Source organism: Oncorhynchus mykiss, chromosome 24 (genome assembly GCF_013265735.2).
Source record: "Oncorhynchus mykiss isolate Arlee chromosome 24, USDA_OmykA_1.1, whole genome shotgun sequence".
Lineage (NCBI taxonomy): Eukaryota > Metazoa > Chordata > Actinopteri > Salmoniformes > Salmonidae > Oncorhynchus > Oncorhynchus mykiss.
Genome location: NC_048588.1, coordinates 35208723 through 35229459, shown reverse-complemented (window position 1 = coordinate 35229459; position 20737 = coordinate 35208723). Strand labels below are relative to the sequence as shown.

At 42.9% G+C, this 20737-nt stretch overlaps 1 protein-coding gene across 2 annotated transcripts in view; it reads left to right on the top strand.

The window, feature by feature from the left end:
* The window catches only part of LOC110503425 (neprilysin-like), a 181203-nt gene that overhangs the window by 27679 nt on the left and 132787 nt on the right, over positions 1–20737 (top strand). For both annotated transcript variants that reach the window (XM_036961850.1, XM_036961849.1), the window contains exons 2-4: positions 285–464; positions 18771–18806; positions 18905–19066. In XM_036961850.1, the coding sequence (XP_036817745.1) occupies positions 285–464; positions 18771–18806; positions 18905–19066 (378 nt within the window). The remainder of the gene's footprint in view (positions 1–284; positions 465–18770; positions 18807–18904; positions 19067–20737) is intronic.

Genomic DNA, 20737 nt, shown 5'->3' with positions numbered 1-20737 from the left:
GAGGGTTGTTCTTTATCATGGTGTTGAGGAGGGTTGTTCTTTATCATGGTGTTGAGGAGGGTTGTTCTTTATCATGGTGATGAGGAGGGTTGTTCTTTATCATGGTGTTGAGGAGGGTTGTTCTTTTAGTTTTACAGCTGAGTTGTTGCCACATCTTTCACTGAGATATCATGTTTATTTGGTTTATTTTCTTCAAGGAGATTATTTCAGATTTAAAACCTTCCTTGTCTCTTCCCTCCCCTCCCTCCCCTCCTTCCTCTTCCCCTTCCCTCCCTCCCCTCCAGGTGAGTCATTACAGCCAGCAGCTGAAGGAGTGTTGAGCATGGTGGAGACCGTCCCCCCAAAGTCGGCTAAGAAGCTCCGCTGGACCTCTCTGGAGATCGGCCTGCTCACCATCGTCTCCCTCCTCTTCATCGTCATAGTGGCCCTCATCGTCCTCTTCGCCACACAACGGACTGATAGCGGTGAGTGGAAAAACTCGTAGAGCAATCAATATGGCAATTAATCAAGCAAGGAATCAATGAAGTAATCATTTAGACAGTCAGTCAGACAAATGAAAGGGAGTTTTAAAACGTTAAGGTTGCAAGATTGGATCCCCCGAGCTGACAAGGTGAAAATCTGTCGTTCTGCCCCTGAACAGGCAGTTAACCCACCGTTCCTGTGCCGTCATTGAAAATAAGAATGTGTTCTTAACTGACTTGCCTAGTTAAATAAAAGTATACAAAAAAAAACAAAATTGACATCGGCCCCAATGAATCGACAAATTCCCATTAATCGGCCCGACCTCTAATCTCAACAGATGATATGGTGGTATGATGACACATCGTGTGCTATTGAGAAGGAAAAAAAGTCACTGCTGAGTTTACTATTCTTATGGATGCAATCTTGTACGCTTGTGTAGCTTACTTTCTGTCAGCGAGAACCCTAAAACATACCCTTCAGTCAAATGTTACGGCACATTTAATATGTGAGTTTCAGGGATAAATCATCAATGCGGTTGCTACATACATTTTTTTGTGACTTTTATATGAACGATATCAATACCCATTGATTATTGAAGAATATAACTTATAGATAGATGCCTCACTAGCTTAGGTCAACTGTCGTTCCTCATCGGAACTCAAATAGCTTAGGTCAACTGTCGTTCCTCATCGAAACTCAAATAGCTTAGGTCAACTGTCGTTCCTCATCGGAACTCAAATAGCTTAGGTCAACTGTCGTTCCTCATCGGAACTCAAATAGCTTAGGTCAACTGTCGTTCCTCATCGGAACTCAAATAGCTTGGGTCAACTGTCGTTTCTCATCGGAACTCAAATAGCTTAAGTCAACTGTCGTTCCTCATCGGAACTCAAATAGCTTAGGTCAACTGTCGTTCCTCATCGGAACTCAAATAGCTTAGGTCAACTGTCGTTCCTCATCGGAACTCAAATAGCTTAGGTCAACTGTCGTTCCTCATCGGAACTCAAATAGCTTAAGTCAACTGTCGTTCCTCATCGGAACTCAAATAGCTTAGGTCAACTGTCGTTCCTCATCGGAACTCAAATAGCTTAAGTCAACTGTCGTTCCTCATCGGAACTCAAATAGCTTAGGTCAACTGTCGTCCCTCATCGGAACTCAAATAGCTTAGGTCAACTGTCGTTCCTCATCGGAACTCAAATAGCTTAGGTCAACTGTCGTCCCTCATCGGAACTCAAATAGCTTAGGTCAACTGTCGTTTTTCATCGGAACTCAAATAGCTTAGGTCAACTGTCGTTCCTCATCGGAATTCAAATAGCTTAGGTCAACTGTCGTTCCTCATCGGAACTCAAATAGCTTAGGTCAACTGTCGTTCCTCATCGGAACTCAAATAGCTTAAGTCAACTGTCGTTCCTCATCGGAACTCAAATAGCTTAGGTCAACTGTCGTTCCTCATCGGAACTCAAATAGCTTAAGTCAACTGTCGTTCCTCATCGGAACTCAAATAGCTTAGGTCAACTGTCGTTCCTCATCGGAACTCAAATAGCTTAAGTCAACTGTCGTTCCTCATCGGAACTCAAATAGCTTAGGTCAACTGTCGTCCCTCATCGGAACTCAAATAGCTTAGGTCAACTGTCGTTCCTCATCGGAACTCAAATAGCTTAGGTCAACTGTCGTCCCTCATCGGAACTCAAATAGCTTAGGTCAACTGTCGTTCCTCATCGGAACTCAAATAGCTTAGGTCAACTGTCGTGCCTCATTGGAACTCAAATAGCTTAGGTCAACTGTCGTTCCTCATCGGAACTCAAATAGCTTAGGTCAACTGTCGTTTTTCATCGGAACTCAAATAGCTTAGGTCAACTGTCGTTCCTCATCGGAATTCAAATAGCTTAGGTCAACTGTCGTTCCTCATCGGAACTCAAATAGCTTAGGTCAACTGTCGTTCCTCATCGGAACTCAAATAGCTTAAGTCAACTGTCGTTCCTCATCGGAACTCAAATAGCTTAGGTCAACTGTCGTTCCTCATCGGAACTCAAATAGCTTAAGTCAACTGTCGTTCCTCATCGGAACTCAAATAGCTTAGGTCAACTGTCGTTCCTCATCGGAACTCAAATAGCTTAAGTCAACTGTCGTTCCTCATCGGAACTCAAATAGCTTAGGTCAACTGTCGTCCCTCATCGGAACTCAAATAGCTTAGGTCAACTGTCGTTCCTCATCGGAACTCAAATAGCTTAGGTCAACTGTCGTCCCTCATCGGAACTCAAATAGCTTAGGTCAACTGTCGTTCCTCATCGGAACTCAAATAGCTTAGGTCAACTGTCGTTCCTCATCGGAACTCAAATAGCTTAGGTCAACTGTCGTTCCTCATCGGAACTCAAATAGCTTAGGTCAACTGTCGTTCCTCATCGGAACTCAAATAGCTTAGGTCAACTGTCGTCCCTCATCGGAACTCAAATAGCTTAAGTCAACTGTCGTTCCTCATCGGAACTCAAATAGCTTAGGTCAACTGTCGTCCCTCATCGGAACTCAAATAGCTTAGGTCAACTGTCGTTCCTCATCGGAACTCAAATAGCTTAGGTCAACTGTCGTTCCTCATCGGAACTCAAATAGCTTAGGTCAACTGTCGTTCCTCATCGGAACTCAAATAGCTTAGGTCAACTGTCGTTCCTCATCGGAACTCAAATAGCTTAAGTCAACTGTCGTTCCTCATCGGAACTCAAATAGCTTAGGTCAACTGTCGTTCCTCATCGGAACTCAAATAGCTTAAGTCAACTGTCGTTCCTCATCGGAACTCAAATAGCTTAGGTCAACTGTCGTCCCTCATCGGAACTCAAATAGCTTAGGTCAACTGTCGTTCCTCATCGGAACTCAAATAGCTTAGGTCAACTGTCGTCCCTCATCGGAACTCAAATAGCTTAGGTCAACTGTCGTTTTTCATCGGAACTCAAATAGCTTAGGTCAACTGTCGTTCCTCATCGGAATTCAAATAGCTTAGGTCAACTGTCGTTCCTCATCGGAACTCAAATAGCTTAGGTCAACTGTCGTTCCTCATCGGAACTCAAATAGCTTAAGTCAACTGTCGTTCCTCATCGGAACTCAAATAGCTTAGGTCAACTGTCGTTCCTCATCGGAACTCAAATAGCTTAAGTCAACTGTCGTTCCTCATCGGAACTCAAATAGCTTAGGTCAACTGTCGTTCCTCATCGGAACTCAAATAGCTTAAGTCAACTGTCGTTCCTCATCGGAACTCAAATAGCTTAGGTCAACTGTCGTCCCTCATCGGAACTCAAATAGCTTAGGTCAACTGTCGTTCCTCATCGGAACTCAAATAGCTTAGGTCAACTGTCGTCCCTCATCGGAACTCAAATAGCTTAGGTCAACTGTCGTTCCTCATCGGAACTCAAATAGCTTAGGTCAACTGTCGTGCCTCATTGGAACTCAAATAGCTTAGGTCAACTGTCGTTCCTCATCGGAACTCAAATAGCTTAGGTCAACTGTCGTTTTTCATCGGAACTCAAATAGCTTAGGTCAACTGTCGTTCCTCATCGGAATTCAAATAGCTTAGGTCAACTGTCGTTCCTCATCGGAACTCAAATAGCTTAGGTCAACTGTCGTTCCTCATCGGAACTCAAATAGCTTAAGTCAACTGTCGTTCCTCATCGGAACTCAAATAGCTTAGGTCAACTGTCGTTCCTCATCGGAACTCAAATAGCTTAAGTCAACTGTCGTTCCTCATCGGAACTCAAATAGCTTAGGTCAACTGTCGTTCCTCATCGGAACTCAAATAGCTTAAGTCAACTGTCGTTCCTCATCGGAACTCAAATAGCTTAGGTCAACTGTCGTCCCTCATCGGAACTCAAATAGCTTAGGTCAACTGTCGTTCCTCATCGGAACTCAAATAGCTTAGGTCAACTGTCGTCCCTCATCGGAACTCAAATAGCTTAGGTCAACTGTCGTTCCTCATCGGAACTCAAATAGCTTAGGTCAACTGTCGTTCCTCATCGGAACTCAAATAGCTTAGGTCAACTGTCGTTCCTCATCGGAACTCAAATAGCTTAGGTCAACTGTCGTTCCTCATCGGAACTCAAATAGCTTAGGTCAACTGTCGTCCCTCATCGGAACTCAAATAGCTTAAGTCAACTGTCGTTCCTCATCGGAACTCAAATAGCTTAGGTCAACTGTCGTCCCTCATCGGAACTCAAATAGCTTAGGTCAACTGTCGTTCCTCATCGGAACTCAAATAGCTTAGGTCAACTGTCGTTCCTCATCGGAACTCAAATAGCTTAGGTCAACTGTCGTCCCTCATCGGAACTCAAATAGCTTAGGTCAACTGTCGTTCCTCATCGGAACTCAAATAGCTTAGGTCAACTGTCGTTCCTCATCGGAACTCAAATAGCTTAGGTCAACTGTCGTTCCTCATCGGAACTCAAATAGCTTAGGTCAACTGTCGTTCCTCATCGGAACTCAAATAGCTTAGGTCAACTGTCGTTCCTCATCGGAACTCAAATAGCTTAGGTCAACTGTCATCCCTCATCGGAACTCAAATAGCTTAAGTCAACTGTCGTTCCTCATCGGAACTCAAATAGCTTAGGTCAACTGTCGTTCCTCATCGGAACTCAAATAGCTTAGGTCAACTGTCGTTCCTCATCGGAACTCAAATAGCTTAGGTCAACTGTCGTTCCTCATCGGAACTCAAATAGCTTAGGTCAACTGTCGTTCCTCATCGGAACTCAAATAGCTTAGGTCAACTGTCGTTCCTCATCGGAACTCAAATAGCTTAGGTCAACTGTCGTTCCTCATCGGAACTCAAATAGCTTAAGTCAACTGTCGTTCCTCAGCGGAACTCAAATAGCTTAGGTCAACTGTCGTTCCTCATCGGAACTCAAATAGCTTAGGTCAACTGTCGTTCCTCATCGGAACTCAAATAGCTTAAGTCAACTGTCGTTCCTCATCGGAACTCAAATAGCTTAGGTCAACTGTCGTTCCTCATCGGAACTCAAATAGCTTAGGTCAACTGTCGTTCCTCATCGGAACTCAAATAGCTTAGGTCAACTGTCGTTCCTCATCGGAACTCAAATAGCTTAAGTCAACTGTCGTTCCTCATCGGAACTCAAATAGCTTAGGTCAACTGTCGTTCCTCATCGGAACTCAAATAGCTTAAGTCAACTGTCGTTCCTCATCGGAACTCAAATAGCTTAGGTCAACTGTCGTTCCTCATCGGAACTCAAATAGCTTAAGTCAACTGTCGTTCCTCATCGGAACTCAAATAGCTTAGGTCAACTGTCGTTCCTCATCGGAACTCAAATAGCTTAAGTCAACTGTCGTTCCTCATCGGAACTCAAATAGCTTAGGTCAACTGTCGTCCCTCATCGGAACTCAAATAGCTTAGGTCAACTGTCGTTCCTCATCGGAACTCAAATAGCTTAGGTCAACTGTCGTTCCTCATCGGAACTCAAAAGATAAGATGGTTTTTTATTAAACATTTTCAAATTGCAAACTCTGAATAGCCTCAAAACGTGATTTAAAAATCATTTTGAAACCATGGATGGTCAGTCATTGCATCCATAACTCTGAGAGTGGTTTACACTTCTCCAGCCCCCATCCCACAGCTTTTTACCCAAACAGTGGCGGTGACCGCCGTTGTTATTGTTCAAACTGCAGATTGCCCCGCGTTAACGTTTGTCAGCTCAAGGGGAGCGTTGAAGCGTGTATACCCCACTCCACTAAAGGAACAGGGCTTTCAACAGTTTGCTAGAGGACTTGTGAGTGTTGTTTTTGGAGGGTCAGTACAGGGGGACACAGTATGGAAAGGGCCGTTGGGAAGCATTTCACTGTTGTATTCGGCGCATGTGACTAATACAATTTGATTTGATTAATGGCCAAGTTTGTAAAGGTTTTTATTGCTGAGTATAAAGTTCAATTTCAGTCCATAGAGACTTCCCTTTATGGCCCTTTGGGGATCAGAGATTCCAGGAGCTATGATTGATGTACTGTAGGCTCTATGGCAGAAGGTCTACTTAATGCTAATTTAAACCTTATGGCGATGGACGATTCAGAGCGTAGTGTCGTTTTTTTCATCACAAGAGGGATGGTTCCTTGTACTGTAGTGTGCTCTGACACATTTGACGTACTCCCGTGTCACGTGGAAATTATAACGCGTCCTATCATTCCTTGCATAGACGGATGGACGGAGGGGGGACGGGGGGGGACGGGGGGGCAGTGTTGTGTAGGCAATGAAGCTCGCATCGTTCATTGATCTGATCTATAGGCTATAGGTTATGCATCAAAATAGCCTATTTTGCATTGACAACCCAAAATAATCTCAGCGACTGTTCAAACAATACACCAAACAACAGCCTTATTACAATTCTCCCCAAAGGATATTTTGTTTAGAAGTACAATCTAGTGATTCCAGGCTATTGATGAAAACAGCTGCGAGATATGGGCTTTTTCTCCTCGAACAAAACATGATATGATTGTATTTTTAGCTGATATGGGAGTGAATATATTCAAGCTGCATATCAAACTGGGATAATGTTGTAGGATACACTGGCAAGTAGAATAATATTATTCTATATTAAATATTATTTCATTATAAATCTGAATATTTTACTTGCTGGTGTGGAAATCTAATCAAAATCACTTTTCAAGATTGCTGTCTTGGTTTAGCTTGGCATTAAATAAGCAACCTGTTTTGCATTGATAACCAAATGTAATCTCAGCGACTGCTCACACAATAAACCAAACGATATTGTATCCTTACTAGAATCCTCCCCAAAAGAAGAGTCTTCGTTAAGAAGTGATAATGTTATTGTCGGCTATTTTGAAACGTAAAAACAGAGAGCCATGTGCTTTTTTCCCCCTCTGTTCCAAATGATGACATTCTACTTTTAGCTGATATGGGAGAGAATACATTGAATAGTTGTCATGGCATATTGTTTAATTATGAATCAGATTATTTCACTTGGCGATGTGGGAAGCTAAAAAGGCTAGCTAACCGTCAGAATTTGCCAAAATTCCTATATCCATTGTTTTAGGGATTTTTTTTATGCTCCCTGACTGTCCCAATGATTATCAATTATTATTAAAGTCTAGAAACTGTTTGAATGTAGGTCCATTATCATTTTCACACAGTTTCCATTTGGTTTTAATCATTTTATTCAAGTATATTGACTTTGTCCCCCCCACCCCCCCAAAAAAAACTTTTTTCAATATTTTAGTTTGTTCGTTTTTGGACTCGAGCCACCCGATTGGGTCCCCTATTAAAGTGTTCCTATTGGTGAAAAAGGAACAAAAACATAGAGAATAGAACAACAGTATGTTTGACGCCTCTGAATGAAAGGGTTTTTCCTATAGCATAGGTCACTGTCTCTCAAGTGCTTTGAGGCTACTGCTGTCTGACCAGTAGTACTGTTTCCTGCAGTAAAGTTATACTACTGACTACTACTGTCTGACCAGTAGTACTGTTTCCTTCAGTAAAGTTATACTACTGACTACTACTGTCTGACCAGCAGTACTGTTTCCTGCAGTAAAGTTATACTACTGACTACTACTGTCTGACCAGCAGTACTGTTTCCTGTTGTAATGTTATACTACTGACTACTACTGTCTGACCAGCAGTACTGTTTCCTTCAGTAAAGTTATACTACTGACTACTACTGTCTGACCAGTAGTACTGTTTCCTTCAGTAAAGTTATACTACTGACTACTACTGTCTGACCAGCAGTACTGTTTCCTTCAGTAAAGTTATACTAGTGACTACTACTGTCTGACCAGTAGTACTGTTTCCTTCAGTAAAGTTATACTAGTGACTACTACTGTCTGACCAGCAGTACTGTTTCCTTCAGTAAAGTTATACTACTGACTACTACTGTCTGACCAGTAGTACTGTTTCCTTCAGTAAAGTTATACTACTGACTACTACTGTCTGACCAGCAGTACTGTTTCCTGTTGTAATGTTATACTACTGACTACTACTGTCTGACCAGCAGTACTGTTTCCTTCAGTAAAGTTATACTACTGACTACTACTGTCTGACCAGTAGTACTGTTTCCTTCAGTAAAGTTATACTACTGACTACTACTGTCTGACCAGCAGTACTGTTTCCTTCAGTAAAGTTATACTAGTGACTACTACTGTCTGACCAGTAGTACTGTTTCCTTCAGTAAAGTTATACTAGTGACTACTACTGTCTGACCAGCAGTACTGTTTCCTTCAGTAAAGTTATACTACTGACTACTACTGTCTGACCAGTAGTACTGTTTCCTTCAGTAAAGTTATACTAGTGACTACTACTGTCTGACCAGCAGTACTGTTTCCTTCAGTAAAGTTATACTACTGACTACTACTGTCTGACCAGCAGTACTGTTTCCTGTTGTAATGTTATACTACTGACTACTACTGTCTGACCAGCAGTACTGTTTCCTTCAGTAAAGTTATACTACTGACTACTACTGTCTGACCAGCAGTACTGTTTCCTTCAGTAAAATTAGACTACTGACTACTACTGTCTGACCAGCAGTACTGTTTCCTGCAGTAAAGTTATACTACTGACTACTACTGTCTTACCTGCAGTACTGTTTCCCAGTGTTGTAGTACTCGAGTCCGACTGCACTCAGACTCAGACTTGACCATTGGGTGACTCGGACCGCCTTCTCGTGCCTATTTGCACTTGGACTGGATAGGCTACAATGATAATCAGAACGGGAGCGCAGAGCAGCGAGGGTTCTGTTCTGTCGGTGTGGAAAATGGACGCTCCACACCCGGGACACGCAGCCTACATCAGGAGCTACAGGGGAGAAGGCCATGAGTGTGGAAAAGGGACGCTCCACACCCGGAACACGCTGCCTACATCAGGAGCTACAGGGGAGCAGGCCATGAGTGTGGAAAAGGGACGCTCCACACCCGGAACACGCTGCCTACATCAAGAGCTACGGGGGAGCAGGCCATGAGTGTGGAAAAGGGACGCTCCACACCCAGAACACGCTGCCTACATCAGGAGCTACAGGGGAGCAGGCCATGAGTGTGGAAAAGGGAGGCTCCACACCCGGGACACGCTGCCTACATCAGGAGCTATGGGGGAGCAGGCCATGAGTGTGGGCAGGGAGGCTCCGATCATAGGCTACACATCACCCGTAGCCATCAGTCACCAGCCTACTATTCAGCTTTGCCTGATTAAGAAGCACAAACTACTTTACAAATTGAAAACAACACTAGTATTGAGTTTAATAGTAAAATAACAGTCTAGATATGTTTTTCTCTCTCTCTCCCCTTGAATATAGAAAAGTAGGCTGTCGTTGAATTTGTCATCTCGCTCTCACTCCCCCCCCCCACCCTGCATCCCAAAGCCAGGTTCTGACAAGTCTCTGATAAACCGAAAATGACACACTCCGATGTTGCCTTCTTATTGAAGAGTTTTTGCGCATTTGGATAATTGTTGCTACACAACGTTCCTGTAGAATGTTCTAGAACCATTATTTGGTCAACGGTAATAGCCTATTCATAATGTTGATTCCTGCTATGAAAGTATCTGCTTGTCTCTGTTTCACTGTCTGCTGCTGTGTGACTGAGCCACTCTCGCTCCCTCTCCCCACTGTGGTCACAGAGGAAGGAGAGATGCATTATGACAAGCACAAGCATATGACCTTTGCTCAAATGCAATTTGCCTGGAAAAATACCATTTTCAAAATGCATCTACTGTTGTTCTGTAGGCTGTAGTCTAGCATGTCTGTAGCCTAGCATGTCTAGCCTAGCATGTCTGTAGCCTAGCATGTCTGTAGCCTAGCATGTCTGTAGCCTAGCATGTCTGTAGTGTAGCATGTCTGTAGCCTAGCATGTCTGTAGTCTAGCATGTCTGTAGCCCAGCATGTCTGTAGTCTAGCATGTCTGTAGCCTAGCATGTCTGTAGTCTAGCATGTCTGTAACCTAGCATGTCTGTAGTCTAGCATGTCTGTAGCCTAGCATGTCTGTAGCCTAGCATGTCTGTAGTGTAGCATGTCTGTAGCCTAGCATGTCTGTAGCCTAGCATGTCTGTAGCCTAGCATGTCTGTAGCCTAGCATGACTGTAGTGTAGCATGTATGTAGCCTAGCATGTCTGTAGCCCAGCATGTCTGTAGTCTAGCATGTCTGTAGCCTAGCATGTCTGTAGCCTAGCATGTCTGTAGCCTAGCATGTCTGTAGTCTAGCATGTCTGTAGCCTAGCATGTCTGTAGCCTAGCATGTCTGTAACCTAGCATGTCTGTACTCTAGCATGTCTGTAGCCTAGCATGTCTGTAGCCCAGCATGTCTGTAGTCTAGCATGTCTGTAGCCTAGCATGTCTGTAGCCTAGCATGTCTGTAGCCTAGCATGTCTGTAGTCTAGCATGTCTGTAGCCTAGCATGTCTGTAGCCTAGCATGTCTGTAGCCTAGCATGTCTGTAGCCTAGCATGTCTGTAGTCTAGCATGGTTTTGAACAGAGTGCACCGTTTGCAGTGAATAGGTAGCCTTGCACTGCAATGTTTTTGTAGGACATTAGCCTACATTTACTGATAGATTCATCAATTAGCCAACATGGCTGTAAAGCAACGATATCATATTTAGAGTTAGCAATCTAGCTAAGGGTTTTGAGTTCCCACTAATATTATAATATAGGCTATAAGTCAATATGCACAAAAATAGCGGCAAATTCTCTGAAGAGCCAAAAACTTAATCTGATAATTATTTGACAGGCTGCTCATCAAAATATCAATCATGCATTTCCTGGACATGTTAGATAAAATAAATGAAATGACCAAAAGTATGTGGACACCTGCTCATCGAACATGTCATTCCAAACTCATGGGCATTAATATAGAGTTGGTCCCCCCTTTGCTGCTATAACAGCCTCCACTTTCTAGGCTTTCCACTAGATGTTGGAACATTGCTGCGGGGGACTTGCTTCCATTCAGCCACAAGAGCATTACTGAAGTCGGATACTGATGTTGGGTGATTAGGCCTGGCTCGCAGTTGGCGTTCCAATTCATCCCAAAGGTGTTCGATGGGGTTGAGGTCAGGGCTCTGTGCAGGCCAGACACGTTCTTCCACACCGATCTCGACAAACCATTTCTGTATGGACCTTGCTTTGTGTACGGGGGCATTGTCATGCTGAAACAGGAAAGTGCCTTCCTCAAACTGTTGCCACAAAGTTGGAAGCACAGAAATTCTTATTTACAATGACGGCCTACCAAACGTCAAAAGGCCACCTGCAAGGACGGGGCCTGGGATTAAAAATAAAAAATAAATAAAATATAAATATAGGACAAAACACATATCACAACAAGAGAGACAACACTACATAAAGAGAGACCTAAGACAACACAGCATGGTAGCAACACAACATGGTAGCAGCACAAAACATGGTACAAACATTATTGGGCACAGACAACAGCACAAAGGGTAAGAAGGTAGAGACAACAATAGATCACACAAAGCAGCCACAACTGTCAGTTAAGAGTGTCTATGATTGGGTCTTTGAATGAAGAGATTGAGATAAAACTTGTGTTCAACTGCTCGGTCATAGAAACCCATTTCATGAAGCTCCAGACTAACAGTTCTTGTGCTGACGTAAGCTTCCAGAGGCAGTTTGGAACTCGGTAGTGAGTGTTGTTTCCAGAGGCAGTTTGGAACTCGGTAGTGAGTGTTGTTTCCAGAGGCAGTTTGGAACTCGGTAGTGAGTGTTGTTTCCAGAGGCAGTTTGGAACTCGGTAGTGAGTGTTGCTTTCAGAGGCAGTTTGGAACTCGGTAGTGAGTGTTGCTTCCAGAGGCAGTTTGGAACTCGGTAGTGAGTGTTGCTTCCAGAGGCAGTTTGGAACTCGGTAGTGAATGATGCAACCGATGACAGATCATTTTTTACACGCTATGCGCTTCAGCATTCAGCGGCCCCATTCCGTGAGCTTGTGTTGGCCTACCACTTTGCGGCTGAGTCGTTGTTTTGCTCCTCGTCGTTTCCTCTTCACAATAACAGCACTTACAGTTGACCGGGGAAGCTCTGTCTATGGAGATTGCAAGGCTGTGTGCTCAATTTTACACACCAGTCAGCAATGGGTGTGGCTGAAATGACTGCTCAATTTTAAGGGGTGTCCACATACTTTTGCATATACTGTACAAGCGTGCAGGGTGACTTATTAAGGAATTGGCCAATAACATCTATGAATAGTAGACTATAATTTTGTCTGTCAAAACAGGTAGACCGACCTCTTATTTATTGAATATTAATAAATAGGTTCCAACACAATTCCCTCTTGTTATTAGTAGCCTAGTCAAATTAAAATTAAGACTGTTTAAATAAATTAGGACTTCTCGAGTTATCCGACTTTCAGCACAAACGCGCTGTCGATCTTCGCAGCTGCCTCTTCATAGTAACGACAGTTATATAATTTACTAGACTCTGGCTTATTGTGTTTATTAAAATCAATTATAGCAGTAGCAAGCTAACCTCCGGTCCTCCTTTTTTGTCTTCGCGCTCTCTTGCATTTTTTTGTTGTCCAGGGCTCATTACTATCTTTCATTAAATCACACATGTAAGATACTAAATTAAAGCTACACTCGTTGTGAATCCAGCCAACATGTCAGATTTTTAAAAGGCTTTTCGGCGAAAGCATAAGAAGCTATTATCTGATGATAGCACAACAGTAAACAAAGAGGGTAGCATATTTCTACCCTGCAGGCGCTACACAAAACGCAGAAATAAAATATAAAACATGCCTTACCTTCGACAAGCTTCTTTTGTTGGCACTCCAATATGTCCCATAAACATCACAAATGGTCATTTTGTTCGATTATTTGCCCAACGTCACTACAAAATATTTCAAAAGTTGCCTGTAAACTTTGCCAAAACATTTCAAACTACTTTAGTAATACAACTTTAGGTATTTTTAAATTGAAGATGGGTCTATCTGTGTTCAATACAGGAAGACAACAAACCAAGCTACTTTTCAAGTCTTGCACAACTCTCAACAGTGTTACGCAGTTCCTAGATAGCCGTACTTCTTCATTGCACAAATGAATAACCTCAACCAAATTCCAAAGACTGGTGACATCCAGTGGAAGCGGTAGGAACTGAAAACAAGTTCCTAAGAAATATTGTTTCCCAATGAGAACTCAGTGAATAGACAGAGACCTCAAAAAAAAAGATTCTGAAAGGTTAGTCCTCTGGGTTTTGCCTGCTACATAAGTTCTGTTATACTCACAGACATGATTCAAACAGTTTTAGAAACTTCAGAGTGTTTTCTATCCATATCCATACTAATAATATGCATATCCTATATTCTTGGCATGAGTAGCAGGAAGTTGAAATTGGGCACGCTATTTATACAAGAGTGAAAATGTTGCCCCTTATACCTTAAGTAGTTTTAAGGCATGAATTTTGACTGCGGAAACGCAGCCTATCCAGCCGTGATGCACACTGCCTATATGCGCATGGAACAAGAGTAATGTGCGTTTGGTGCACGTATACTTTGTATTTAGAAACATAAAAAAATCTTGTTTTTACCCCATTTTGTTTTAAAACCAAGCATAGCCTTCCCTTCGCTTAATGAAGGCTGTTTTCTTTTTGTCCTGACCAGGCTAATCAAGACTATCAATAAAGGGTTTGGCTCATGAGACCGCTTGGAAATTAATCTTAATCTCCAAAGCTTTATTAAAAGATCAAGTTTGAGAGGAGCAAAACCGTGAGCTGACATTCCATTTTTATCTATGTATTGTAGCTTGGCCTACATTATTCTAGCCATTATTTGGACGCGCGTAATACACCATTCATGATGTAGGCGACATGTTTTCATGCCCATCATGAAGCGAGAGATGAGAACCTTGGCGAATACCGGTAATCCTGTATTTAGAAGTTATTTTCATTTAATAATTGCTTCTTTCCTGTTTCACATCATATCCCCCAGTAGGCTACCCTTACCCGACCCGAGGTCAGGGCTGGTTCAACAGCATTTATTTTATCCTGACGATATTATGATATCATTACATTTTACATGTATTTATTGTTGTTGTTGTTGTTGACATAGAATTGTATTCAAACCAAATGTGTTATAATGATTCACACTGTTCTGGTTTGATTGAGAATGCGATCTGAATGATGGTTCCAATACGCATATAAAACATCGTATTTGGGAGTAGTATAAACGGTGAGTGGACATTCTCCCTTTCTCTTTATTTTGGATCTTTGTGAAACGTTTGCATGTGTGTAAATCATAACAGTTATTGATTCGTTCATATATCCTTATGTACATATTCTTTATCCCCTTACACTGTGTACAAGACAGTAGTTTTGGAATTGTTAGTTAGATTACTTGTTGGTTATTACTGCATTGTCGGAACTAGAAGCACAAGCATTTCGCTACACTCGCATTAACATCTGCTAACCATGTGTATGTGACAAATAAAATTTGATTTGATTTGATTTGGTTTTGTTTAGAATTTGATTGTAATTATTCGCGTTCTTTTTAGGCCTATATCGATATTGAAATGTATCTTGCGTTTGGCATGTCCATGCTCAGCCATATTGCAATTTACAGCAGGCATAGCCCCAATATTAGTGGGAATGATATGTATTTATTTCAACATGGATGCCATGAAATTACTTGGAACACTGTTGACTGTAAACAGGTTCAAGTTAGAACAATGTTGACTGTAAACAGGTTCAAGTTAGAACAATGTTTGACTGTAAACAGGTTCAAGTTAGAACAATGTTTGACTGTAAACAGGTTCAAGTTAGAACAATGTTGACTGTAAACAGGTTCAAGTTAGAACAATGTTGACTGTAAACAGGTTCAAGTTAGAACAATGTTGACTGTAAACAGGTTCAAGTTAACATAGCAAAGATGGGATGGGTCTACATTTTGTTATTTCGTTTCTGTAAGCTATTTAACAAACTATAACAGACTAACATTGGAATTGGAGTTGATTCCAAAGAAATAAATATAAGACCGTACATACCCAACTTGAAGCAACCACATATTTAGTCATGGAGCACGTTCTGATTGGCCAGTTAGGGGCCAAGCCTCGACACACCCACAACAGCTTCATTCATCAAAACTCAGCCCTTTTGCTCACCAGCACTACAATGAACATTTTTGTTTGCGAAAATAGCTTCAATATTTCTGACACCCGCCGAAACTATAACTTTTAGATTTTATTTATTTATTTATTTATTTATTTCACCTTTATTTAAACAGATAGTCAAGTTGAGAACAAGTTCTCATTTACAACTGTGACCTGGCCAAGATAAAGCAAAGCAGTGCAACAAAAACAACAACACAGAGTTACACATGGAATAAACAAACATGCAGTCAATAACACGGTAGAACAAGTCTATATACAGTGTGTGCAAATGAAGTAAGGAGGTAAGGCCATAAATAGTCCAATAGTGGTGAAGTAATTACAATTGAGCAATTTACACTGGAGTGATATACAGTTGAAGTCGGAAGTTTACATACAATTAGGTTGGAGTCATTAAAACTCATTTTTCAACCACTCCACAAATTTCTTGTTCACAAACTAGTTAGTTAATTAGGACATCTACTTTGTGCATGATACAAGTAATTTTTCCAACAAGTGTTTACAGACAGATTATTTCACTTATAACTCAATGTATCACAAATCCAGTGGATCAGAAGTTTACATACACTAAGTTGACTGTGCCTTTAAACAGCTTGGAAAATTCCAGTAAATTATGTCATGGCTTTAGAAGCTTCTGATAGGCTAATTGACATGATTTGACTCAATTGGAAGTGTACCTGTGGATGTATTTCAAGGCCTACCTTCAAACTCAGTGCCACTTTGCTTGACATCATGGGAAAATCAAAAGAAATCAGCCATGACCTCAGAAAAAACATTGTAGACCTTTACAAGTTTGGTTCGTCACAGGGAGACATTTCCAAACGCTTGAAGGTACCACGTTCATCTGTACAAACAATAGCACGCAAGTATAAATACCATGGGACCATGCAGTCGTCATACCGCTCAGGAAGGAGATGTGTTCTGTCTCCTAGAGATGAACGTACTTTGGTGCGAAAAGTGCAAATCAATCTCAGAACAGCAACAAAAGACCTTGTGAAGATGCTGGAGGAAACAGGTACAAAAGTATCTATATCCACAGTAAAATGAGTCCTTTATCAACATAACCTGAAGGCCGCTCAGCAAGGAAGAAGCCACTGCTCCAAAACCTCCATAAAAAAAGCCAGACTATGGTTTGCAACTGCACATGGGGACAAAGATTGTACTTTTTGGAGAAATGTCCTCTGGTCTGATGAAACAAAAATAGACCTGTTTGGCCATAATGACCATTGTTATGTTTGGAGGAAAAGGGGGAGGCTTGCAAGCTGAAGGACACCATCCCAACCGTGAAGCACGGGGGTGGCAGCATCATGTCATGGAGGTGCTTTGCTGCAGGAGGGACTGGTGCACTTCACAAAGTAGATGGCATCATGAGGGGGAAAATTACGTGGATACATTGAAGCAACATCTCAAGTCATCAGGAAGTTAAAGCTTGGTCGCAAATGGGTCTTCCAAATGGACAATGACCCCAAGCATACTTCCAAAGTTGTGGCAAAATGGCTTAAGGACAACAAAGTCCAGGTATTGGAGTGGCCATCACAGAGCCCTGACCTCAATCCTATAGAACATATTAGGACAGAACTGAAAAAGCGCATGCGAGCAAGGAGGCCTACAAACCTGACTCCGCCACAATTCACCCAAGTTATTGTGGGAAACTTGTGTAAGGCTCCCCAAAATGTTTGACCCAAGTTTAAACAATATAAAGGCAATGCTACCAAATACTGATTGAATGTATGTAAACTTCGGACCCACTGGGAATGTAATGAAAGAAATACATCGTTCTCTACTATTATTCTGACATTTTACATTCTTAAAATAAAGTGGTGATCCTAACTGACCTAAGACAGGGACATTTTTACTAGGATTAAATGTCAGGAATCGTGAAAAACTGAGTTTAAATGTATTTCGCTAAGGTGTATGTAAACTTCCGACTTCAACTGTATGCGATGAGGATCTACATTGCATTAGGTTTGTTAATCAATTACAAATTACATGACCCTCCTCTGGACTAAAAAAAAAAACCCCACTAAACCCACTCCCATACTGAAATCAAAAAGCATTACCCTCCCCCATTTTCCTCCAGGTAACATTTGTACCACCAGAAGTCCTGAAAAACCATTTCCCCTGTTTCCCCCTATTATAGTGGATAGATCTTTAAACAGTCACAGCAGGCTGGAGCCTCTGCGCCCCACTGTTTGTGTATGTGTGTCACTGTGTGTGTGTGTGTGTGTGTGTGTGTGTGTGTTTGCCTCTCGTTATGGCAGGGGTTCCCAAACTATTTTGGCCTACGACCCCATTTTGATATCTGAAAGTTTTCGATGACCCCAACCATGTGAAAAGAAATTATGTAATTAGCTTTTTTTTTATTTGGGCCTATGGCAAAACATTCTAACAGTATTTCTGATTGTCTTCTCAACTCATCATCACATATTTTTAATGTGGGGCTATGACAGTCAATTGCAAATTAGTCTGACATAATGCCTCTTACCTTACCACCACTAATGAGATGGGTGTGGCTTGATGCATGTCGCGTCGGAGCTTCTCAAAGTCAGGGGGCGTGGTCGACAGTGCACACCTCATCAAATCAAATCAAATCAAACGTATTTATATAGCCCTTCGTACATCAGCTGATATCTCAAAGTGCTGTACAGAAACCCAGCCTAAAACCCCATACAGCAAGCAATGCAGGTGTAGAAGCACGGTGGCTAGGAAAAAATCCCTAGAAAGGCCAAAACCTAGGAAGAAACCTAGAGAGGAACCAGGCTATGTGGGGTGGCCAGTCCTCTTCTGACCCGTATCACTATACCGAGACCCGTATCACTATACCGAGACCCGTATGTATCACTATACCGAGACCCGTATCACTATACCGAGACCCGTATCACTATACCGAGACCCGTATCATTATACCGAGACCCGTATGTATCACTATACTGAGACCCGTATCACTATACCGAGACCCGTATGTATCACTATACCGAGACCCGTATGTATCACTATACCGAGACCCGTGTAATCATCTGTAACGTTAAATTCAATTTTGTCCGATTTGAGCTGTTTTCCCTATCCAGCTGTTCTCTGTGTAGCCTGCTGCTAGACCGGACAACAAAGAATCTGGAACCTTCTATAACATGCCTATTACATTCAAAAAACATGTGTTCAAATATAGAAAGTTATTCTTTAAGTTGGTATTGATGAATAACCCGTCTGATTTATGTTGTTTTCCCCTTTTTAGATGGTGTCTGCACCACGGCGGACTGCACTCAGTCAGGTAAATACACACACACACACACACACACACACACACACACACACACACACACACACACACACAGAGGTATAATATGAGCTGTATTTGTCTGTGTGCAGCGTCTCGTCTGTTAGAGAACATGGATGCCAACGTGGACCCGTGTGACAACTTCTACCAGTACGCCTGTGGAGGCTGGTTGAAGAAGAACGTCATCCCAGAGACCAGCTCCCGATACAGCACCTTCGACATCCTACGAGACGAACTGGAGGTGGTCCTCAAAGGTTAGAGACGCACACACACGCACACACACACACACACACACACACACACACACACACACACACACACGGCTAGGAAGCAGAATGTGTGTGTCCTGGTTAGAGACGTTTTGTGGCATAGTTTGGATCCAGTGAGTTTGCCAGGGTGGTGGGAGTGAGGGCTAGGTTTTGGATCTGTTGTCCAGGGAGATGGGAGTGAGGGCTAGGTTTTGGATCTGTTGTCCAGGGAGATGGGAGTGAGGGCTAGGTTTAGATCTGTTGTCCAGGGAGATGGGAGTGAGGGCTATGTTTAGATCTGTTGTCCAGGGAGGTTGAAGTGAGGGCTAGGTTTTGGATCTGTTGTCCAGGGAGGTGGGAGTGAGGGCTAGGGTTGGATCTGTTGTCCAGGGAGGTGGGAGTGAGGGCTAGGGTTGGATCTGTTGTCCAGGGAGATGGGAGTGAGGGCTAGGTTTTGGATCTGTTGTACAGGGAGGTGGGAGTGAGGGCTAGGTTTAGATCTGTTGTCCAGGGAGATGGGAGTGAGGGCTAGGTTTTGGATCTGTTGTCCAGGGAGTTGGGAGTGAGGGCTAGGTTTGGATCTGTTGTCCAGGGAGGTGGGAGTGAGGGCTAGGTTTGGATCTGTTGTCCAGGGAGATGGGAGTGAGGGCTAGGTTTTGGATCTGTTGTCCAGGGAGGTGGGAGTGAGAGCTAGGGTTGGATCTGTTGCCCAGGGAGATGGGAGTGAGGGCTAGGTTTGGATCTGTTGTCCAGGGAGGTGGGAGGGAGGGCTAGGTTTGGATCTGTTGTCCAGGGAGGTTGAAGTGAGGGCTAGGTTTGGATCTGTTGTCCAGGGAGGTGGGAGTGAGGGCTAGGTTTGGATATGTTGTCCAGGGAGGTGGGAGTGAGGGCTAGGTTTGGATCTGTTGTCCAGGGAGGTGGGAGTGAGGACTAGGTTTGGTGTGGTTGGAGTATATACTGGAGTTTAAGCAGCTTCTCTTTCAGGAAAAGACAGACTCTTAGAATAGGTACTGTTCCTAATGGGGGCATCTATCTACAGCGTTTTACCGTGATTGCGGTCTCCGCCAACGCAGGAACATTTCCTTTAAAAGGAGCATAGAGGACAAGCACGATCTGATTAGAATAGTTGGATGCCTTTAACATCTGCTAAGGAGATGAGTCTGAAGCGAATGTGGGTCTGGCCATCTGACTAGCTATCTCCTTGCTGTCCCCAGTCCACCTGGTCGTGCTGCTGCTCCAGGTTCAACTGTTCTGCCTGCGTCTATGGAACCCTGACCTGTTCACCGGACGTGCTACCTTGTCCCAGACCTGCTGTTTTCAACTCTCTAGAGACAGCAGGTGCGGTAGAGATACTCTGAATGATCGGCTATGAAAAGCCAACTGACATTTACTCCTGAGGTGCTGACCTGTTGCACCCTCTACAACCACTGTGATTATTATTATCTGACCCTGCTGGTCATCTATGAACATTTGAACATCTTGGCCATGTTCTGTTATAATCTCCACCCGGCACAGCCAGAAGAGGACTAGCCACCCCTCATTTTCTGGTTCCTCTCTAGGTTTCTTCCTAGGTTCTGGCCTTTCTAGGGAGTTTTTTCACAGCCACCGTGCTTCTACACCTGCATTGCTTGCTGTTTGGGGTTTTAGGCTGAGTTTCTGCACAGCACTTTGAGATAT